This window comes from Mus musculus, chromosome 6, assembly GCF_000001635.26.
Source record: "Mus musculus strain C57BL/6J chromosome 6, GRCm38.p6 C57BL/6J".
Taxonomy (NCBI): domain Eukaryota; kingdom Metazoa; phylum Chordata; class Mammalia; order Rodentia; family Muridae; genus Mus; species Mus musculus.
The window spans coordinates 36,916,333-36,941,313 of record NC_000072.6 but is presented as its reverse complement, the minus strand read 5'-3'; the positions used below and the strand labels follow the sequence as shown (position 1 = coordinate 36,941,313).

The window sequence follows — 24,981 nt, the reverse complement described above, 5'->3', positions numbered from 1 at the left end:
AAGTGGATATTAGTCCAGAAACTTAGAATGCCCAAGATACAAGTTACAATTTGCAAAACACGTGAAACTCAAGAAGAACGAAGACCAAAGTGTGGACACTTTGCCCCTTCTTAGAATTGGGAACAAAACACCCATTGAAGGAGTTACAGAGACAAAGTTTGGAGCTGAGACAAAAGGATGGACCATCTAGAGACTGCCATATCCAGGGATCCATCCCATAATCAGCCTCCAAATGCTGACACCATTGCATACACTAGCAAGACTGTGCTGAAAGGACCCTGATATAACTGTCTTTAGTGAGACTATGCAGGGGCCTAGCAAACATATGTGGATGCTCACAGTCAGCTATTGGATGGATCACAGGGCTCCCAATGGAGGAGCTAGAGAAAATACCCAAGGAGCTAAAGGGATCTACAACCTTATAGGTGGAACAACATTATGAACTAACCAATACCCCGGAGCTCTTGACTCTAGCTGCATATGTATCAAAAGATGGCCTAGTCAGCCATCACTGGAAAGAGAGGCCCATTGGACTTGCAAACTTTATATGCCCCAGTACAGGGGAACGCCAGGGCCAAAAAGAGGGAGTGGGTGGGTAGGGGGGGTGGGGGTGGAGGGTATGGGGGACTTTTGGGATAGCATTGGAAATGTAACTGAGGAAAATACCTAATTAAAAAAAAAAAGAAAAAGAAAAGAAATTGCAAATTCCAATGAAAATATATCTTATCATGTAGAATCAGTATTGTTTGGAACATATTGAAGGTCAAGTCTTCAAAATGATCAGAAGATTAGTCCCCAAGACAATTGCAGGGACAATAAAGCTCAGGCCATACATGTACTTTCTACTATTCCTAATTAATATGGAGAAAACTTTGAGGTGAAGCTTGGCAGGTGATTATCACTAATGCAAACCAAGGTGTGAATTTCCCACAAATCTCTGCTTTCTCCTCATCATGTAAGCCCTGAATCAAGGTGACTGGGACATTTTTGCTCGGCAGTTATTTACTAACATTTGCAGAAAGAGTGGAACTGACTTTTAACTGAACAAGAATATAATCATGGAACTTCCAGCACTAGCTGACCCTTCATAACGATAGCATGTTCTAATGGAAGATGCTTAAACAGTAGTGAAGGAGAACCAACATTGATAGTTAGGATTTCAATTTTAAATATAGTTTGAGATTTCATCGTCGCCAAATTCCATAGATATCTTTTCTAAACAATCGTTTTCAAACCAAAGCGCCAAGGGATTGTGTGGTTTCATGGCAAGAACTAATAGCTTAGAAGATTAGTTCTCAAGTCCAAAGCAGTGCTGAGAGTCGAGGCCATGCATGGGCAAGAGGCTGAGGAACTTTCCTAGTGCACCTTTCTGAAAGTGCACTCGACTGCTGATTGCAAACGTGAGATGGAGTGGTGAGAGAAATTATCATTCTTTTTCTTCAGTAGCCAAGTGTTAGTAGTTCTTAGTCTAATAATGATCAAATACACTTACTTTTAGTCACCTATTTCAGGAGTAGACAAAAACTATCAATTATAGAGCTAGTGGAAATCTGTCAAACATACTTGAAAAACAGCTTTTCTAGCTGTTTCTGGTGAATTCCCAACCATAAACTTTTATTATCTATCTGTAGTTTAAAATACATGCATTAAATAAATTATATTAAGACAAGAGTAACTCCAGTTACTAATAATTAAAGGACATCAGAGATATAAGATTATTCTTAATTTCTATGATGTTTATCCACAAATTTAAAAAAATGAGATGAATATTGATTAAATTTTATTTCTCCACATTTGCCCATTTGAAATTAAGGGGAAATAATTGGCAAAATTTCCTTGTAATGACCTCAATTATAGCCATATCCAGTGTCCCCAACATTTGACTCATTCCTCTATTAGCTTTCCTCATTATCTTCAACTATTAAAACATCATTCAGTTGTTATCTTGGCAGGTCATCATGGTTGGATTTATCTGATAGCATAGCTGAAGGCAATCTCCTTAATTTTTGTTGTTTGCTTGCTTGGTTCATCTAAGGTTGTGGCTTACACTTCCCTGGAACTCACTGTGTAGCCTAGGCTAGGCTGTAACGTGATTATTTTGCCTCGCTCTGGGTTGTGCCTACATCAAAGCATGTGTGGCCAGGCTCCTTAAGGAGTACTTAGAAAGGTATTTAGGTCCCTCTTCTCCTATTTTTCATTCCCTTTTACAATGCCTGGTTTCCCACTCTAAAACTTCTTAGTGTTCATTTTTATTGTCATAAAGGAGGCCATAGTCACCTGAGGTCATTCTCCAAAGCGTATGGCTCTCAGGGGCTGTTTCATCTTCTGCTTCCTGGCTCACTTAGTTTCTTGAAGAATAAACAAAAGTGAGTTAGGACCCCAGGCATATTCTTTACCTCTCTGCTTCTACTTTTGTCTACCCCATAAAAACTATGTGTGACTTAAAGGCACACTTTTCTCTTCATGTTTGAGTGAGCGCTAATTCATCTTCTTTCTTTTATACTCACCTTTGAGTTCTTACCACATCTTTACCATGCATTGGGAGGAGACAATAGAAAGCCTTATCCTTGGTGTGAGCGTATTCATACTCCCAGGCTCCCTTGGACCAGCAGGGTGATGGATGTTCCAAAGATTGGTGTAGGTAGGATTTGAGAAGCCTGCAGGAAAGAAGTAGTACAGGTCTGTTCAGCCTAGAGGAAAGCAATCCAGGGAATAGTTTGGGGGAAAGAGCTGCTTCATTTGCTTGGAACCACCCCTGTTTTCCAGATAAAAGAGGAAAGGGGCTCCACAAGCTTCAGAGAATACCCTCACTGTAAATTATGACAGGCCTGTTTGTTTATTTATTCTTTCCCTACTTTAAGAGTCCCTCAAGGTACTTTTATATATTTTAAATGTGTATTATCCTATGTTTTACAATTTTTCATAGCACCCAGCTTTGTAATTTCATTTGTTAATAGTGAAGCTTTAACACTAAATTTAATCCACGAAAGACTTAGAAGTTGTGAACACTACAGTCATACAGTCGCTTGCTAGTTTCTTGCTGGTGGAATCGATATTTTGACATTTTTGTCTTAAATCATGGATTTAATATTGTAACTGTACATATGTTTTTGGTTTTGAAAAGTAGAATTTTTTAATATTTCAGAAATATTAGTTTACATTTGAAATAAAAAAGGTCTGCTCAGTAAAGCCAGTGTGACATCTTCTGTCACCTAAATAGATGAATATCTTGGTTTCTCTTTAATATTACTCAAGGCCTTGATGTTATCACACTTAATGCTGAATCTCTTTAAAAATCACTTGGGTTTATAACTTGTTCCCTTCAAGAATCCCTTCTTCCTTTACCCTCATGCTTACTCCCTCCTCGCCCCCTCCCTCCCTCAACTTTACATATTTATTTTTGCTGTGACCCATCAGGAAGGAACGCCATTTGAATAACTTCAATATTAGAAATAGAAAGCTATTGCAAATGTGCCCAAAGCTGAGGATCATGTATTCGGGAGGGCAAAGTGTGAGTGTCCAGAATCCTGAATGATTAATGACTTCCTCAGGCTGTGCTTTCATGCTGTCCAGTGCAGATGCAGGCATCTGTTATCAACTGGCAGTGAGCAGCTGTCCAATTCTGCAGTCCTAGTGTTATTAGACAGTATATCTTCTATCAGGGACACTGAGGTAAAAGACATGTGGCAAGGACAATGTGAATCAAACAAGGTAAATATATGACACCTGCTGGGAAGAGAAGGAGAAGGTGAGGCCACCAGGGAGCTTTGTAGAGTCCACTTAACTTCTTTTCATGGTTGTATACAGAGTCACAGAATACCTGTAAGGCTATTTTACCCATGAGAGACACATTTATGTCAGTCTAAAGACCATACATGTCATTTTAGATTTTTCTTCTTTCCTCCATCCTCAGCCATCCCTCTGGGTATTCTAGTTGTTCGTGGAGACTGTGATTTGGAGACTTGCCGTATGTACATAGACCGTCTACAGGAGGTGAGTTGGTTTATCTTATTATTTTTTCCCTTCGGATTTTCCCTTATATAATTACCAGCTATATACATATATTCACATATATACATACCCATAAATCCATGTATCCATATACACATATACGTATATGTGTGTACATGTATACATATGCACACATATACACTTATACATATTTGTGTGTGTATTTCTAAAATGATACATGAAATGAAATGGCAACATGGTCTTGTCTTTAAGCATCCATCCTCCTGTTTCTACTGTTACTTCCGTCAGCTGGTTGCTATGGGAGACGACCCACTGGTTTAACTATAGGTGCTGATGACTTAGTGTGTTCTATGGCTGTATTGTTGCCTGGAAACTGCCTTCTTGACAGGCTCCATAGCTCTATATTTTTAGCTATTCAGAATTTCAAAAGAACTAATAAATAATAAAGGAACTTAGAGCTTTGAGGCGTCTTGTCTTGATGCTTTGGGTCTAGCACAGACTTCTGTCAGAGAAGTCTCTAGATTTTTTTTTTAGATATTTTCTTCATTTACATTTCAAATGCTATCCCCAAAGCCCCGTATACTCTCCTCCCGCCCTGCTCCCCAACCCACCCACTCCTGCTTCCTGGCCCTGGCATTCCCCTGTACTGGGGCATATGATCTTCGCAAGACCAAGGGCCTCTCCTCCCATTGATGGCCAACTAGGCCATCCTCTGCTACATATGAAACTAGAGACACTGAGACTTTTTCCACAGGAAAGAGAAGCTTCTTATTAATGAAAATATAACAGAACCAAATGGATGCTTTATAGAACTGTGTGCATTTTCCCTTCATCTACTCTTGCCACTGAGAAACAGGAAGGAAGCTACCTCATTTATGACCTTCTTATAAGTTTGTTCTGTACCAGCAAATCAGGGAACCCAAACTCATTACAATCACTGTTGGTTAATTTGGCAAAATGGTGTATATATAGGTATGACACGTTGGGGCAGGCAGCTCTCTCCATCATTGCTTCCAGATGGCAGATATTCATTCCTGTTAGAGTCACTTTCCTCAAGTGGTGCTGATTCTCCTAGAGGAACAACACTCTTCCATTCAGCACACAATGCATAAATAAGCACAAATAAATTATGAAGTATAGTTTTTAAGTCCTGATAACTTGTGGCCACTTGTCCTTGAACATGACATTCCATATCACTAGAAATTAATTTAGGTAGGAAACACAGACATCAGGTTCTGAAAATCAACTTTATCCTTATAATTTTAAAATTAATTTTATCATTATAATTCTTAAGGGTAGAGATAAATGCCAAAATTTGAATACCAACATAAATGATAAAGTCAGTAAAATTTATAATTGTGGCTTTATTTCACTATTTTTTAATGTGGTTTTGTGTAACTTTTTACTTAAAGAGTAAAATATCTGTGAGTGCTTTAGCATACAACTTGGGTCCTAATCTAAGTTTAAAGAACTCATAGCATCTATTTTTCAAAACAATATTTCATTTTCTATGGAATGTTATAACATTAAACCCGTATTTTTAAAAATGTGGTTTATTGAATGGGGAGATGACCACTATTTAAGAACCTTTGCTGATCTTCCAGAGTACTGGTATTCAGTTCCCAGCATCCATGGTATATGGCTTACAACCACCTATAACTCCAGCTCTAAGATATCTGACATCCTCTCTAGTTTCCATGGGCACACACACATGTGCACATACACACAGAGATATGTAGACATAGACATAAATACAAATACAATGAAGTCTTTTGAAAAAGTGACTTATAACTGATACCACATCTCTTTATTTAAATAATTAATAATCAACTGACTTAGCAGTGCTCCACAGTGGCAAAACATGTGACTAATTAGTTGACTTTATTGAAAAATCAACTTGACCACCTATCACACTATTATTCAACTAAAAGTAGATTTAGAAGGAAAAAGAAAAGAAAATGGACATCAATTAGCACAGAGAAGTTTTTAAAGTAACTTGGTCCCAGAGCTAGATGACAAGCCCCCGTGGGAAGCAGGTATAAGGACAGAGGTGCCCAGGACTGCTGACATTGCACAGAGCATCAGCATGCTCGTTAGCAAGGAAGCCCGAGGCTTGTGACAGTGCTGATAACTTAGTCATCAAACTGTATAAAGGCATCTGGCTTCAGCATCTGCCGGGAAAGGCCCGCTTCCCTTCACTCTGGTCCACCTGCACTTCATGAAGACAAGGACATGGTCCATGATTACTTTTTTCCTGATTGAGGTTTATGAAAACTCCTGTTGCCAAGCGTCTTGAAAGTGTATGGTAACGCATAATTAGTATAAGATATATTCTAGGCATTTAAAGTTGCCCAAGAGGATTTCTCTATACACCAGAGAGTTTAGATACAAATGAAATCGGATTTCAACTTAGGATAACAACATCACCAGTTCAACATTACTAACCTAAGTTCTAAAACACAATGACCCATCTTCTCTCCATCCAAGTTAGTATGCTTTTATTGTGTTGGCATGGACTTCACTGGACAACATTAAGAACTAAGACACTCTCAGATGTGCATGATGACAGTAGTGGGGGGGGTTGGGGGTGGGAAGATGTGGAATGGCTGTTCAAGTTAACTGCAAGGTATGTATTCCCCCCCCCCTTATTTTTTCATTAGGACTTGCAGTCAGTTTCTTCTGGGTCACAGAGAGTTCATTACCAGGTAACTCATAATTGTTTCTCCCTCCGTCGGTCCATCCCTCCCTACCCCTCCATCCCTCTCTCCCTCTTTTCTTAATTCTTTCCTTTTTTATTTCCCTCCCTCCCTCCCTCCCTCCCTCCCTCCCTCCCTCCCTCCCTCCCTCCCTCCCTCCTTCCTTCCTTCCTTCCTTCCTTCCTTCCTTCCTTCCTTCCTTCCTCCCGCCCTCCCTTCTTTTCTTTCCAGACAGCTGAATCCCCTCTTTCACTACATATGCAATCTAGAGTCCACATTTTATCCTGCAATAGGCTTAATCTATAATGAACCCAGTGAAGTATCAATCTGGTTATTTTGCATTTTTCTGACTTAGTACTGTTCTAGTCTAGTATAAATCCATATTGTAGATATTCTCTCAGATAATTTGGAAAAAAAATAACCAAAATGGAGTGCTGTTAGTTATGTATACCAGAGATCTCAACTCAAGCAAGCTTAGCAGGGAAAGTACATGTTAGGTCACACAAGCAAAACTCTAGATCAACATGGGGTTCTATATTGGTCAGTTATGGTTCATTCTCCATTCCTTTTGTTCTAGAGCTTTTAGCTGTGTTGTCAAGCTGCTAATGTGTGCTCTCTCTAGTTTCTTTTTGGAGGCACTCAGAGCTATGAGTTTTCCTCTTAGAAATGTTTTCATTGTGTCCCATAAGTTTGGGTATGTTGTGGCTTCATTTTCATTGAACTCTTAAAAAGTCCTTAGTTTCCTGTAAGCAGCAAAATGTTGGGTCTTGTTTGTGTAGCCAGTTTGTTAGTCTATGTCTTTTTATTGGGGAGTTGAGTCCATTGATATTAAGAGATATTAAGGAAAAGTAATTGTTGCTTTCTGTTATTTTTGTTGTTAAAGTTGGCATTCTGTTCTTGTGGCTGTCTTCTTTTAGGTTTGTTGAGGGATTACCTTCTTGCTTTTTCTAGGGCGTGGTTCCCGTCCTTGTATTGGTTTTTTTCTGTTATTATCCTTTGAAGGGCTGAGTTCATGGAAAGATAATGCGTGAATTTTAACATTTTAAAGGAAAATTTACCAGCTTCTATAGGATGGAATTGCCAGCTTGCAGGTGGTATTTTGAACTTTTCCAATTTTGCAAAAATACTTTAATCACTGATTCTAACAAATTTTAAGAAACACATGTACTGATTACATACTATCCTGTCATGTAGACCATTGTAATTTTGACGTATGAGTGTTTAACATGGGTCATTTGAAACCATAACTTCTTTATAACAGTTGCACCCACATGGATTAAGGATAAGTGACACTCTAGAATACGACAGGGGTTTGTCAAATTACTGTAAAGTAATGACAACATAGAAAAATATTAATGACTTTTTTCAAAGTATTTTTGTACTTGAGTTGCATTCAAGTCAAATTTTGGTGAATATCTGCTATAAATGTCACATCAAAAGCTTTTGTGCATTGAGCATAGAGAATAGCAAGGATGGTGATCCAGGATGAGTGTCAGGGCATCAATACCAGCAAGGATGGTGATCCAGGATGAGTGTCAGGGCATCAATACCAGCAAGGATGGTGATCCAGGATGAGTGTCAGGGCATCAATACCAGCAAGGATGGTGATTCAGGATAAGTACCATGGCATCAATACCAACCTTCCCTTATCTTGCTAAGTGAAGGAACAGAGAGTTAGAAATCAGGGCTCTTCGGGTAATAAAGTAGACCAGGATCTTCTCCTTAGCATGCACATGTATATGTTTGTGTATGTGTACATGTGTGCATGTTCATATGTGTGTGTGTGTGTCAGAGATAGTGAAAGGCACACACAATGAGAGAATTTTCTAGAATTGCCCTAGCACAAGGAGGAGTCTTTCAAGTAGTAAAGGTGAACAGGTGGAGGCAAGAGATGAACTTCCACATTTTATTGAGCTTATTAGGGGAGGAATGTGTTAGGAAGAGGTTGAGTAAAGGCTTCCACTTTCAGTCACACTGCTCTTGAGTCTGTAAGAATCCAAGAGCAATATTGGTGAGTAATAATAAGTTGGAAATATGAATAGTGAAGCCCACTCATAGTCCCAGGCTCAGAAACAGAAAGGGTCGGGGAGTCCTGAGTAAAGGGGAGAGTCCTGAGTGGATGAGTAGTGAGCTGCTGGTTAGAGATACCTGGGGCAGGTTTAGATGCTGATGAAGGAGACCTGTCTGGGGGAAGCTTAGATGCTGGAGAAGCTTCACCACCATTCTGAATGCTCTCATCAGCCAAAGACAGAGCACAAGATGGGGAATGACCAGTCATAAAGAGCCACGGAAACCAACCCAAGTGGTGGCAAAGTGCTGTTGGGTGAGCTGAAGGTGGCGTCTGACAGCCACGCAGAGACTGCTGGGAAGAATCGGGGAAGACTACACGGCCAGGTGCCCTTGTGCTGTGCACTGACTTCTGCATTTTACCAAAGAGCAGATAAAATATATGGGTGTTGGTGCCGCTCTTTTTTTTATGTAGAAGATGACAGACCACTGATGGGGAATTTGATACTAAATTTTGTTTCCTAATGCAGAAACTGTAATATCAGAATATCGAGACTATTGGTGGGACTTGGTAATGGGGGAGGCTTTAGGAAACAGAACTGCAGACTGTCTCAAATACTCTCTAATGCACTTTATTCTATATGAGAGGGAGAATGGATACATACCAGTAAGTTGGAGCAATTTGACAGATTCTTGTTAGGCCACTGATTGCTAGCTGGAGTTTTAGTTGACCTTTTTATTTATTTTGTTTTTTCTTAGACAGAAAAACAAACAAACAAACAAACAAACAAACAAACAAACAAAAAGCCCCTCAAAGATGTGCATGTGCCCAGGGAGCCTTGTTAGTGAGCCACATGGCAGCTGTCACCAATTACACAGCCCCATGCTTCTGTGTCTTTCCTTTCCAAAGTTGCAGTGAACTGCCAGCAAAGCATGGGGGCTCAGACGTGACAGCTCACATTAACCTGACATGGCAGCGTGAGACGTGCAAGGATGTGCTGGCTGTCCATAGTCTGCTGAAAGTTCCAGACACCCATCTCTGGTAGCAAAATATAAAGCCCCTCCCCGCAAATGGCATCTGGTGTAAGTTATAACTGCCAAGTATACAGTATTCAGGTTCATGTCTTCTTCATATTGGCAAATAAACTGGAATGTATAAATAAATTAGATTTTATTTGATAAACAATGCTTCTTGAGGCCATCTGTTACAGGATAACTTCTTTTCATTCTTGGAAATAATGTTCCTTTTGCCCCCAAGTCATGAAATGAAGAGGGAGGAGATTGTCTTGGTGTGAACTGAAACCAGTTTGCAAGTTAGAATTAATTTATCTTAATCCACTGAAGGGCAGAGCTCAGGAAGGGACTTCATTTTAAGTTGTGTTTGTTTTCCTTTTGTGATTGAATTATTGTCATGATTTTTAACTAAAGAAGATTTCTACTCCCAGTAAAGGCATTTAGCAATGCCTGTGGCTTTCTCTTGGAATCCATTGAATAGAAGCCACTGAATATGTATGAATCCAATGCAGGAACGTCTCCTATAGCAAAGTTTTACCCATCCTCAGATGTCAGCAGTGTAGAGTCCGAGAGTCCCTGAAATCATAATAATTTTGCTTAGGACACAATGAGGGCCCATGGCAGCTGAAAAGTCTAGGGGAGAAAAGTCAAAGGAAAAAGAAACTGAAGAAAGCACAGCTAGGAAGAATAAAGACAGCTATAGCTGTGGCCCGGTGTATTCAAGAAAGCCAAGTGTACTTAAGTTTAAAAAACATGCCTGTGTATACCAGAAGTCTCAGCATTTCTCCTTGTAAACAATTAAACACTGTCAGTTTAATTTGACTAATTCTATTGATTATCATAGCATTCAATACTAAGTGCAAAATACTATTTATTCAGGTGATCCTTAAAGATCAAAAATTAAGAAAAAATATAAAAATTTCAGGAAAATAAATGTGACTGGGAAACATTTTATTAAGTAAGATATATGCTATTATACAATATATATGATGTTATTAATTCACAGCAATCATTATCTCTCAATATCAATACATGTGTATTGCTCATTTATATGTGTGTGTCTGTGTGTGCATGTATATTTCTCAGAGATACAAGTAATGTGTGTTCTTCCTCATATCTAGATCTTAGCTTCTAATTGTTAAGTGGGCATGTCTAGGCAGGAGTACACATGGGTAAAGGTCAGGAAACTAAAGAAAAGTTCTCAGAAAGAGAGTGGGGAATAATAGAACAAGGAGGAACGAAGGAACAAGAGCCAAAGGGTACTGTGGGGAAGAGGGAGATGAGGGGGAGAGCAACCAGAGACTCCATCTGAATAAAATTTGCATGAAAATATCATATGGCAGCTGGTTACATTGTTGGATAAATCAAAACATGTAAAATTAAAATATCTTTTAAAAGATAAAAGGAATAGGTGTATAGACGATGGAGAATAAAGATAGATAAGAAGTGAGGATGAGTAAGAGACACATTAAGAGAAGTGTGATCATGGACTGAACCTTAGGAAGTGAATCACTGACTCCCAGCTCAAACAACTGCTGTTCAGTTTCTGTGAAAGAAGAATGCCACTCACATTCCAGGTATAGTTAAATGCTAGGTGCATATCGCCTAATTGCATAACCTACTGGAGTGTGTAACAGGAATGCCGTGTGCATTAGTTATGCATAATTGAATATAAATTAAGAGCAGCTTTTGCATATGCTTGCCAAGTAGTTGTTCAGAGAACTGTATTAATTACATATAATTAATACTAGATGGATTTCAGAAACACATGAACACACATGCATTTCTATGGAATTGAATTCTGCCTAAACTAAAACCTAAACCCCTGTAAGAGAATTTACTGACCTTTCTTTCTCCTCTAATCTGAGTCATTGTCCGTATTGCATTGGAGGATAACTTTGACTCCATGATTCCTGTTTGCCAGTTACTTGGTGAGGTCACAGAGAAGAAGTTACAGGATGGAAATACATTGTCCTCGATGGGGTTGCTCATGCAGGTTGTGTTAAATCAGGATCGTGGCTTATTCAGTGTTATTCCTCTTCTGGCATCACTGTCCCTCGTGTGTGTTCTGATTATGTTGTCAGAGTAGAAGAGAAGGATTTCCCTCTTGGATTCCCATGAGGTCATCATTTACTAAGAACATCCAGTAAAGAGCATTTCAGGACCATGGCTTAAGTTGTCAATTCCTCTTTGGCAACATGCTTCCCGAATTTTTATTTTATTTTATTTTACTTTACTTTACTGTATTTTATTTTATTTTATTTACCTCTCCAATATATATTTGTTTTTGATACCGTTGAGGCTCATTTGATAGTTCCCTGGGCTTTCCTAAGTGAGCCGTCTGTGTTGTGCAGTCTACAAAGGTTTATAATCTTGCCTCTGTTAGCCTGCCAGAGAAAGGGAACACGAGAAGCTATCTCTATCTGAGCTTCTCCTATCAGTCCCATGATGGAGAGGAAGATGCAGACCCCTGTGAGACAAAATTCTCTGGCCTCAGGGCACAAGCAGAAAGGCTCCCGAGCCCTGGGCAGGTTTGGGTATTGGAGAATGCTGCTTTCCCCTAGGTCTGTCCATCTCTCCTCCTTCCTGACATCCCTTGTCTTCCTTTAGTTCCTCTGGTTCTTTGCACATCGGCCACTGTATTCATCCCGGAGGTTCCCCAGAAGTGAGGGACCTTTGCTCTCCAGTACAGGAGCCTGGCTGAGAGCTTAGCGTTGGCTCCTCCTGTGTTGCCAGTTTATTAACAGCAAATCAACCAATTAAATGGAGACTATTAAAGAACTTTAATAATAATAATAATAATAATAATAATAATAAGAAGAAGAAGAAGAAGAAGAAGAAGAAGAAGAAGAAGAAGAAGAAGAAGAAGAAGAAGAAGAATTGGACTTGGCTTTTAGCTCCTTGAGCTTTGAGCTTAAATAGTCCTTGGTGCTTTGCTAGTATGATGTGTCTCCACTTTTCCCTGTCTCTATATAGAGTTAAATGTAAGATAGATACATCCTATATACATGTAAGTTCATTGTTAGAATGACATGAATTTACTTTCCTTTTATACTCACTTTGCATATTATACTCTATTTTGTCTACTTTTCATATTAGTGTATCATTGCTGTTATGTCTTGTGAATAAATGAATTTATAGCTCCTTCTTTCCTTTCAGTCATATATTTCCACCCCCTTGATAAACATTTAAGTGGTAGACAGTTGGCTTGTTTGTTTTCTGAAAAATATTATGAGAAACATCAAGTTGCACATAGAGCCAGATCACATGTTAAACCTTGCTATGATTGGCCTTAAGCCTAATACAAGTATGGACCCTAAGCCTAATACAAGTACAGTACTCATACAGAACATACAGCGATTGATAAAACTTTCCTTCAGTGATGATGGGAAGTGCCTTGCCTCTGGGACTGTTTCCTTTGCGAGCCCATTGACCATCCTATTTTCTGTGGGACTCTCAAGCAGCAGGCTCCATGGAGTAAGAAGTGGGCAGAGAGCATGGCTGCAGAATTTGAAAGAGAAGGATCTGAGTTAGCAGGAGTGATTTCTCTGGCAAGAAGCAAGGAACATTTAGTTGCCTGTTAATAGCAGCTGCATCTGTGGCCACGCTTTGAGTGCTAATAGAAGGGAGGTCTTCATTCCCGTCAGATCACTCTAGATGTTTCTCTATTCCAACTTTTGCTTATGCCGTCTAGGAAGTTTGCTTTCAGATGTGACATTTCAAGACTTTTCTTCAGAACCCCAAATATCTCTAAGCTCCCAAGAAGCTAAAAATTATCACACAAGATTTACACACTCACTGGTAAAAGAGGTCTATGGGTTCTGTCACCTGGTAAGTGCGGACATCTAAGTAGCTTACTTAAATTATTAAAAGAAAGGATAAATAATCCTTTACATATTTCAGTTCCTCAAACCATGATACCTGATTTCTGGGTAGATTATGGGTATAAGTTGAGTTTCAGAAAGAGTGAATGTCAGTAGAGACAGGTGAGGGTGAAATTATGCAGCCTTCCTAGCAACAAAGTGATGGTCCTGAAACACTTGGTGTAAGACTTACAAACCAACCTATTCCGTGAGATTTACCTATGTTTCCAAATAAAATCTTTGAACAGAGAAGTACCTCTGGGTAGGTTTTGTGAGGCTTAAAAGATTCAAATTGTGAATATTTGTACTAATACGTATTGCTGAGAGATCATTTTCTTGTTATAAAATATTCATTGCATGAACTAATAATAAGCCTGCACAGCCTCCATTTTATTTCATCTATAGTCATCAAAGGATACACCACCCACAGACACACACACACACACACACACACACACACACACACACACACTCACTCACTCACATATACATACACATGTATATGTTAAAACCATAATTAAAATTACTTTCCTTTTGGAAAATAAATTGAAAGTTGGTATATTGGACACACAAGAATTCCCAAAGTGTGTGTGTGTGTGTGTGTGTGTATGTGTGTGTGTGTGTGTGTATATATGTATGTATCATATATATATTATATACACACACATATATACATATATGTGTGTATATGTGTGTGCGTGCACATGTGTGTATGCATATATATAAACTTCATATATATATACATATGCATGTATGTATTATGTGTGTAAGTATAGAGCCTGGTTTGTGGAAATTTAAAAGGGAAATAATAATCAGAAAAAAAGCCTCGCTGATAAAGAGAGTGAATGAAGAGAAATTACTAGTGCCTGAAAGTCTTCAACAATCTGGATATTTTCATGATAGCTGTTCTTTCCCATCATTCATAAGTCAGTGCAGAAGCTGTATGTGTGTAAGTGGAGGACAAAGAGACGATGGGAGGAATGGAGGGGAGAAGACTCAATAGTTCTACTTGACATCCTGTCACTTAGCTTAGTGTAACTAGACCATATGGTCTAGGATGGCATCTGTTGGCTTGGCTCAGTCATCCGTCTGTGCCAGAGCCGTTTGAAATCTGCTGCCTCAGACCAGAGATTGGAGCCATGCGTTTCATACTTGGAAGGGAAAGGCTTGATGAGATTTGTGCTAAGCATTTTGTTTCACTCATAATTCATGTCTTCTGCTTACTCTGATTCTTTTGGCAGCAGATTTAAATAAAAGTTGTTTCCTCTGTATTTGTGGCTTTGCAGCAGTAGCCAGGAAATAAGTTAAAACCTTAATTAAAACGACCTTCCTTTGGGAAAATAAACCAAAACTTGGTTATTGGATAACACAGGGATTTCCAAAGTAGGTGCAGACAGAAATGAGATTATCAGGCTGGTTAATGGTCACCTTCTTGGAGATGGTTTGCCAAACTTCACTCATTGTAGTCTTTAATTACGTGTCTTGTACTTTACCAGATTTAATTAGATAAATATAAAAAGAACAATCACCGCAGTAAGCATACCATAGCTATGTAACAACTAGCCAACCAGCTTAGCACAAGAGATGTTGATTTCTGTGAAAAGGAGTATCCAGGAAGCAGAGTTGTGAGTGATAGGCGAGAGGCACAGTAGACAGTGTTCTGAAAAACATTGCCATCAGTGATAGGTGATATTTGCCTTGGAGGCTAATGCCCATCAGGCAGTGGTGGTGCGTGCCTTTAATCCCAGCACTTGGGAGGCACAGGCAGGTAAACTGGATGATTCCAGCCTTTGTTTAATGCTCCTCTTTTTTCATGTCTACTCAGAGACAGTTTCTGTTTTTCCTTGATCCTTCCTCATCTGAGTTCAGCCACACTGAGGCACCAGTGGGCCAGGGCAGCACCATGCATAGCGTCTAGTGGACAAGATAGTCAGCGTCCCATGAGCTTTTCACATGCCTTAGAGGACATAATTTTATGTATTGTTTCTCAACATTACTAGCCTCAGATATTTACAAGAACATAGCACCATGGAACTGCCAACATTAATACTTCAGGATAAATTCTACAAGTGCTATTATACAAACAAGGCATTTAAGGCACAAGCTAGATAAGATCTCTCCCCAGATGCTCTGAGCTGGTAGTTAACGGAGCTGGGATTGTCCTGACTGTCAAAGCTAGTGTTCTGGAGATCAGGGTTCTACTTCTCTGGCCTTGCTGCTTAAGTGAAGCTGGATCATAGCTGAATCTTTCCTTTCTTTTTTTTTTCCTTTTCCATTTTTTATTAGGTATTTAGCTCATTTACATTTCCAATGCTATACCAAAAGTCCCCCATAGCCACCCACCCCCACTCCCCTACCCACCCACTCCCCCTTTTTGGCCCTGGCGTTCCCCTGTACTGGGGCATATAAAGTTTGCCTGTCCAATGGGCCTCTCTTTCCAGTGATGGCCAACTAGGCCATCTTTTGATACATATGCAGCTAGAGTCAAGAGCTCCGGGGTACTGGTTAGTTCATAATGTTGTTCCACCTATAGGGTTGCAGATCCCTTTAGCTCCTTGGGTACTTTCTCTAGCTCCTCCATTGGGAGCCCTGTGATCCATCCATTAGCTGACTGTGAGCATCCACTTCTGTGTTTGCTAGGCCAGGGCATAGTCTCACAAGAGACAGCTACATCTGGGTCCTTTCGATAAAATCTTGCTAGTGTATGCAATGGTGTCAGCGTTTGGATGCTGATTATGGGGTGGATCCCTGGATATGGCAATCTCTACATGGTCCATCCTTTCATCTCAGCTCCAAACTTTGTCTCTGTAACTCCTTCCAAGGGTGTTTTGTTCCCACTTCTAAGGAGGGGCATAGTGTCCACACTTCAGTCTTCATTTTTCTTGAGTTTCATGTGTTTAGGAAATTGTATCTAACAATGGAGTACTACTCAGCTATTAAAAAGAATGAATTTATGAAATTCCTAGCCAAATGGATGGACCTGGAGGGCATCATCCTTAGTGAGGTAACACATTCACAAAGGAACTCACACAATATGTACTCACTGATAAGTGGATATTAGCCAAAAACCTAGGATACCCAAGATATAAGATATAAGATACATTTTCTTTTTGGTTAAATTAATTTTTAAAATTCATTTTATATTGTCATTACTATTCAACTTCAGTTATTAGAAATATATGTTGTTCAATGTAGATCTTTCCTCCCTTTAAAAAAATGACAATAAAGGAGACTGGAGAGATGGCTTAATAGGTAAAGATTCAGTTCCCAGCACACACATACCAGCTCACGACTGATTATAACTTCAACTTCAAGGGATCTGATGCCCTCTTCTGGTCTTTATTGGTACCAGGTATGGGTATGGTGCACAGGTATACATGCAGGCAAAACACCCATACATATAAAATAAATAGATACAACTAAAAAATTAATGATAATATATAGAATTTAAGGCTCCAATCAGAAACATTTTGGAGGGATGACGATTGAAACGAGCAAAACTGCCATTGATGCATAGAACAGAAACGGGCTCGATTTCCCACTAAGGAAATAGCCACGGCCTTGGACAGAATCACCTGTCATTTTGAAACCACACTTCCTGCCTCTGAGACTTTGGATATTTTCGGATGTTTCTACTGATGTAGAGATTCTTACTGTGTTGAATTTCTTCCTATCTAAATTTTGGATTGTTGACTTTTGAACTTTGGATTATTTTAGCCTTTCAGGAATCTCTGATTACTCTGATAATCTACAGAAAGAAGAGTTTCCCCTCCTTTGGGAAATGCATGTACATGTGGACCTGCCAAAGTAGCTCAAAATTTTCACAAGTATTTAGTGTGTGTGTGTGTGTGTGTGTGTGTGCAGCACATTGTGTATACGTATGATTTTAAAATGCTAGGGCAACTATGGGCAACTATGCCTATATTCTCTCACTTGGATGTTATTTACAGAAAATAGTATTAAGATGCAGAAAGTGCCCAGGCTGTCTGAGCCACTTCATCACTTCATTCTCTGAGAAGATGGTTATCTTTGCCTAATGTCTTTATTAGTTCCACAGCTACCAATAAACATTTCAAATCATTTCAGATTTCTTGGTATATGTGTATGTATATATATGTATATGAAAGTTTTTTAGTACAAAAACCTATGAGGTGTTGGTAGCATAACACATTTTATAAAAGTATATTAAGGACCTTAAGTTTCTTTAGATCCAGATATCATGTGTCAAATACAATTCTGGAGCATTAAGCATAGTTCTCATAAACACAGACAGCGAGCAGATGTTGAGAGTTTGTTTAGCTCAGCTAGCAAGTTGACAAAGCCAGCCTGAGATCTGCATCCATTGCTGTAGCACATCAGATGCATAAAGATACATTTCTGTGACAGCTCCACGGGAGGCCAATTTTTCCTTTATCAATTCTTTGATTTATAGAATCCATTTGAGCAGAAAACTTGAAAAGTCTGTGTAGATAAAGTGTCTGGTGCTGAGACGGATCTATTTTGCTCTGCTGAGACCCATGGATCTTTGCCATGCATCACGCTCTTCTGAATGGCATGTTAAACAGATTGTGGGTTCCAGTGTAGCTTTCTGCAGAGCTTCAGCCTGTGTTTGTAACATGCATCCATTGCTGTGACTTGCTGTTCCTGGGTTATGGTGCCTGAAGATCTAGTGACGTACTAGCAGGGTAGCCTAATTCAGGAGGAAACCCTGGTAGCCTCTGACTGGCTCTTGTCATGTCTTCTATTTGCCTTCTCTGTCTCATCTGTACACACCAGACCATCCACCCCTGTGGCTTCCATTCCCAAGTCTGATCCAGCATATCTGCCCTCTGTGGATGTTCCTATAACTGAAACTTTAAATCTTTAGGGACAGTCAAGTTCCCAGTGTCTTCCCCACAGAGGCCTGGCCACCCTTAGTTGTGCTGTTTCTGTCAATGAGTTTAATTTTACTTCCAGCTAGTACTAGAAGGCTCCAAGTCATGTGTTGTTGTAAATTCTAAGGTAATCATTAGTGAGTTCCTACTAAGAGGGATGCTTTTTAACTTTTGCATGTTTGAAAACACAAGGAGATGATCCTCGCTTTTCTATCTGCTAGGCTTCAGCTTATTCTTTTAATCCCTTGTCAAAAGTAAACAAGACCTGGATGACACCATCAGACTTGCTTAGAGGCCCCCAACCCTACACACACACACACACACACACACACACACACACACACACACACACACCACACACACATACACACACAACACACACACACACAACACACACACAACACACACACACACACACACACACACCACACACACATACACACACACCACACACACAACACACACACATACACACACACACAACACACACACACACACACACACACACACACACACACACACACACACACACAAACCTCAAGGCAACCAAGGAATTCGGAAAGCCTAAGAAACTCTTCTCTACGTATCAGCCCCCAAATTGGTTATCCAATACCAAATGACCGGTCAGCCTTGAAATTATATACATACAAGTAACAGTATATGCTAATCATTATGTTAGAGAAAATAGGCCAGGGGCCATTAAGTTAGAACAGAGGGGCTCCCTGCTCTCTGCTCAACATGGGAGCAGTTGGAGGGAGAAAGAGGAAAAAAAATGACATCATTATCTTTTAATTTTGAAAAATTAAAAAAATGTTAAAGCTTCAATGACTACAAGGAAATTGAAGACTAAGATTATTAACGCAGGAAGGGGTAGAGCTGCTCTTGCTACTTTCTGGGAGGATTCTGAAGGGCTGATTGCCAGGGATGATTAAGTGTGTACATGGGAGCGGAGGTGATTGGGACAGGATGTATGTTTCAGGAGTTTGGCTGGGCAAAGGAGGGATGCTTAAGAAAATTATCAGATGAGATTGGGCTCGTTCATCACGGCCTTATTTATAATAGCCAGAAGCTGGAAACAACCCAGATGTCCCTCAAACAAAGAATGGATACAGAATATGTGGTCCATTTACACAATGGAATACTATTCAGCTATTAAGGATGAGGACATCATGAGTTTTGCAAGCAAATGGATGGAGCTAGAAAAGATAATTCTGAGTGAGGAAACCTAGACCCCCAAACAACACACATGACTGGAGCCTGGCATGGCGGTCCTCTGTAAAGTCCAACCAGCAGCTGACTGAGACAGATGCAGATACTTACATCCAACCATTGGACTGAAGTCAGGGACCCCTATGGTTGAATTAAGGGAAGGATTGAAGTAGGGGAAGAGGAGGGCAACCCCATAGGAAAACCAGCAATCTCATCTACTGCCCCCTCCCCAGGAGCTTCCAAAGACTGAGCCACCAACCAGGCAGCATACACAAGCTAATCCGAGGCCTCCAACATATATACAGTAGAGGACTGCCTGGTCTGGCTTCAGTGAGAGAAGATGTGCCTAATCCTGGAGAGACTTGAGGCCCCAGGGAGCGGGGAGGTCTGGTGGTGGGGGAGCACTCTCTCAGAGACAGGGGGAGGAGGAATAGGATGAGGAACTGTGGGAGAGGGCACGGGAGGTGGGCAATGGCTGGATTGTAAATAAAAAAAAATAAAATAAGAAAGAAAATTATCAGAGCCAGCAGTGGTGGTACATGCCTTTATGCCCAGCACTCAGAGGTAAAGACAGGCCAATCTCCCTTGAGTTCAAGGCCAGCCTGGTACAGAGTTAGTTTCAGGATAGCCAGAGATGCATGGAGAACCATTGTCTTGAAAAAAAAAGAAAAGGGAAAGAAAGGACATTATCAGGAAGATGAAATAGCATCAGTTGAGGGACATTAGCTTTTAGAGAGTGGAAAAAAAAGGTTGCAGAGAGAATTGAGTACAGGACTTCTACAGTGGATTTTAATAATGTTACAGAAGGAGGTTTTTCAGCCAGATAGGGTGAAGGGAGACTACAAAACTTGCTTAATTTTGGAGAGGAAATATTTTTAATCTCAAACTAGAGGAAAGAATGCATGAGAGCCTGTGGCTCAAGTAAGATTTAGAATTGGCAATCTTTGAAGAGAGAAGCCTAGTGGATCATCCTGGGAAAGAATGAGTTTGCTATAGGACAGCCTGACACAAGGATCCCTCCCGTTTCTATGCTATCATAGGTGGGCAAGGCTGTGGGCAGAGACAGCCTCACAACACAGCATGACCTGGGTTTCATTTCTGTGTAGTACCTGGCAGAACTTGGTTTGGCTTTGCTTTAGTACTTCGTTGAGAAGAGACTGCCCACTTCCTCCAGTACATGGTGTGGAAGGGAGTGGGGGGAAGGCAGCCTTTATCATTGAACTGGGGCCATGAGAATGTGTATATCTCTTTCTAGGACCAAGAAACCTCCTTCCCCAGGGCACTCTCAGCTCAGAGGCTGTCCCCACGGTGGTGCTTCCTAGATGGTAAGTGTTTGGGGACCTGGCAGAGGCTGGGCTGGGAGGCAGCAGAACAAGGTGTGGCTGACTCCGCTGCTCTTCATAAAGCCTTTCCATGATTGACAGTTACATTTCAGTGGTGTAGGCTTGCTGAGGTTAACTGGGCCTTTCCTGGAGTCCTTTCCCCTCAAAGCACCTCAGCATCAAACTGTTTAAACTGACACTCTCTTTATCACCACCTTCCTTTCCTGAAAGCCTTGGGTGCCTGCCTCAGAGTCCTGTGGGCCCAAAACCTACAGTCTATAATCACAAGATAGGTACTAATTCCTGCATTGCTTCCATGCCCTGAAATTTTCACCTTAGTTTTCTGAGGCTGTCATTTCAGTATAGTGCATACACACTCGGGAAACAAAGAGTTCCGCTTGCACTGTAACTTTTCAGCTGAGTGTGACCTATTGTGCACATAACAAGGTCAGTTATCATGTGAGCATTTAATGAGCCTGCCATCTCAGGCATTTTTCACTTTCCTAGATGCTGTCGAATTCCAATTTTCCACCTTATTATCTACACTGCAATACATCTTCATCTCTATACATTCCTGCTTATCTACTATCAGGGACAGATAGCTGAAGAGCATATGTTGTGTGCACAGAGATAAAGTGTTCTTGTTGATGGCCCTTTTGTTTATTAGTGTGTTCCTCCTCGAGGATGTAGGGATGGAATGAATATGGGTTAATTGCACAGACGGGCACAGGTAGATACTAAGTCTAACATACCAGGTCAACCAGGATACAGGTTTCCATTCCTAGATCAGCTGACTGATGGCTTCCCTCCCATCCCTGTGAATCCATAGCTGTGGGAAGCATAATCATTTCCTGCTCCCAGAGCCACAGAGAGGCAATGTGTATCAAAGGAAATCAAGAATTTACACGCGTCATTATGTTCCATATATAGGCTTAGATAAAATTGTATTAGGAATAGAGGTTTTAACTATGGAACTGTATTACTATATAAGTATTCTATTGTAAAATTTTCTTAATTGTTTTGAGCACTTATTTTTAACTTTATACATTAGCATACAAAATGTTCATGCATTGGAAATCTTTTATGGTTGACTTTTCATTGGCATCAAGGCTGAAGGCGTGTCTGGAAGGACAGAGAAGAATCAATCCTGCTATGGTGCTTTAGACTTAGGATTTTAAGAAAGTCTTTGATTCTCCTATTTCTGAGCCCAGTTCTCTTTAGCGAGTTACTTTCCTCCCCTCTTTTAAAAATTGAAAATTTCTTCTATCATACAATAAATCCATACCACAGTGTCCCCTCGATCCACTCCTCCAAACAACCACAACTCCCAACTCCCAACTCCCATCTCCTCGGGATCCACCCCTTCTCCATCTTCTATCAGAAAAGAGGACATCTTCCAAAGACAACGAGAAAACAGGACAAAATGAGATTTAGTAATTAGGCAAACCCCTCATATCAAAGCTGGAGCTATGGGGCAACAGGAGAAGAGGAAAAGACTGAAGAGCAGGCAAAAGAGTCAGAGGTACACCCACTCCCACTGTTAAGAAAATATCTCAAAACACCAATCTAACAACCATAACGCATGTGCAGAGGAGCTGGTGCATCCCCATGCAGGCTCCATGTTTGCTGCTTCAGTCTCTGTGAGCCCCTCTGCACACTGCCTAATTGATTCAGTGGACCACATTCTCTTGGTGTCCTCCATCCCCTTCTGATTTTACAGTTCTTCTGTTCCCTCTTCCCCAGAATTTCCCAAGCTCCAAGGGAGTCCAGTGGAGACCTCTGATTTAGCCTCTCTCTCCTCATTAAGTCTGGTTGTGGGTTTTTGCACCCACACCCATCTGCTGCTGAGGAAGCCAGAGAATTACTTTTAAAGTTTGTGATTAATAGCAAATATTTGCATCTGTTTCTATGTCATGCTCTATATTTCTTGTAGCTTTTGGTTTGTTTTGTAAAAACTCTCATATTTGGGCTCTGTTAGATTTGAGGAAAAATATATTTTAAAATATATTTGATATTAAGAAAAATTAAATACAAATACATAGGGTGTTCAAAAACACCTTATGTTTTACTTTGAAAGTTTTCTTTCTTACATAGATGCAGCCCATCCCATTTAGAGATTGCCTAAACAATAATCTTTCCTTTCTCGTGGCTTCCTGCAGACATGTCTCTGGGGACAGAGTGTGGAAGGGAAATCATTTCTTTGAGGCCATATGTGGTCTCTGGCTCATATTCCTGGGAAGTCTGTCTAACTATAATATCTTTCCTGAGTTTCTTTACTTAATAGAATATTCAGTTCTCCTCTCAGTTAATGTTCTGGAAACATATGAGAATAAGTAAAAGAGAGCCCTTTAAAGATGCCGTTTTTGTTTTGTTTTGTTTGTTTTGTTTTTTTGTCTCAGGATCATCTTTGAAGCTGTCTCTGTGAGGGGTGTAAGTAACCTGTCAGTATGTGTAGGGTTTACGAGCAACAGACTTTCTGCTGTTGGCAGTTGGAATGGAGAACAGTTTTGTTATGTAGAACCCATCAGAGATCACCACTCAGACACAGTTTATAGACAACTAAGTCTTTATTCCAGCCATCTGGGATTACTATACTCAGGTATTCAGGATCTAACTGTATCGTAGAGTGTACAGAGCACAGGGATTTTGAGGCAAAAACCAAGTCCTGGCAGCTGTGGGTCCGACTTTGTGTATGTAAGCAAATATGACAGAAGCCAAGATAAGCAGTTAGTTGGTGGAGGGGGTTCTGTACGAGCAATTACAGAAGCAGGAAAGTTAGCTAGGGCATTTTGACCTTGGGTTTCAAAATAGAGTTGTGCAATTCTTCACCAAGGACATCAAATACCTGTTAACCCTGAAATGGCCTCAGCGGGAATTCAAAGATGGAGGACCCTCTGCACTGTTTGCCCTGTCAGAGTTCCTCGTAGACCGAAGCATTTGAGTTAAAGAAAAACAAGATACAAGTAACTGTGTGGCTGGAAGGCCTTAGGGGCACTGGGATAGCAGTAGCCAAAGCATGGAAAGGATGACTTTTTTTCCATATTCTTTTATTTGGGTATTTATTTCAATTACATTTCCAATGCTATCCCAAAAGTCCCCCCACACTCCCCCACCCACTCCCCTACCCACCCACTCCCACTTCTTGGCCCTGGCATTCCCCGTACTGAGGCATATAAAGTTTGCACGACCAATGGGCCTCTCTTTCCACTGATGGCTGACTAGGCCATCTTCTGCTACATATACAGGTATAGACACGAGCTCTGGGGGGGGGGGGTATTGGTTAGTTCATATTGTTGTTCCACCTATAGGATTGCAGATCCCTTCAGCTCCTTGAGTACTTTCCCTAGCTCCTCCATTGGGGGCCCTGTGATCCATCCAATAGCTGACTGTGAGCATCCACTTCTGTGTTTGCCAGGCCCCAGCATAGTCTCACAAGAGACAGCCATATCTGGGTCCTTTTAGCAAAATCTTGCTAGTGTATGCAATGGTATCAGCATTTGGAAGCTGATTTTGGGATGGATCCCCGGATATGACAGTCTCTAGATGGTCCATCCTTTTGTCTCAGCTCCAAACTTTGTCTCTATAACTCCTTCAATGGGTGTTTTGTTCCCAATTCTAAGAAGGGGCAAAGTGTCCACACTTTGGTCTTCGTTCTTCTTGAGTTTCATGCGTTTAGCAAATTGTATCTTATATCTTGGGTATTCTCAGTTGAGTACATATTGTGCAAGTTCTTTTGTGATTGGATGACTTTTTAATAATAGATTTAGAGGCTGCCCACCCATGTCATATGCTTATAATATGAAGGTTTCAATCAACAGTGCAGTAGAAAGGAAGGCTGTGAATCTGGTGACAAATATAAATGACTCTAAATACCCTGTATATATTTTTCCCTTAGCAACGTCTGCTGACCGCTTTTATCGAATAGACAGATCTCAGGTAAGTTCTTTCCAGCTTATTTAAAAAAGTGAAACATCCCCAAGTTAATATAACATGTTGGTAGTTAGTCTCATAGATTTTTTTTTTC

The 24,981-nt window shown here is 40.4% G+C and overlaps 1 protein-coding gene across 17 annotated transcripts in view; it reads left to right on the top strand.

Moving 5' to 3' along the window:
- Dgki (diacylglycerol kinase, iota) overlaps positions 1-24,981 on the top strand; it is a 463,575-nt gene that overhangs the window by 359,642 nt on the left and 78,952 nt on the right. For 11 of the 17 annotated variants that reach the window (XM_006506259.4, XM_006506258.4, XM_017321628.2 and 8 more), the window contains 4 exons: positions 3,914-3,993; positions 6,633-6,677; positions 20,891-20,960; positions 24,853-24,893. In XM_006506259.4, coding sequence (XP_006506322.1) covers positions 3,914-3,993; positions 6,633-6,677; positions 20,891-20,960; positions 24,853-24,893 — 236 coding nt within the window. The remainder of the gene's footprint in view (positions 1-3,913; positions 3,994-6,632; positions 6,678-20,890; positions 20,961-24,852; positions 24,894-24,981) is intronic. The other 6 variants (XM_011241385.3, XM_030255453.1, XM_017321629.2 and 3 more) reach the window with 1 other exon arrangement.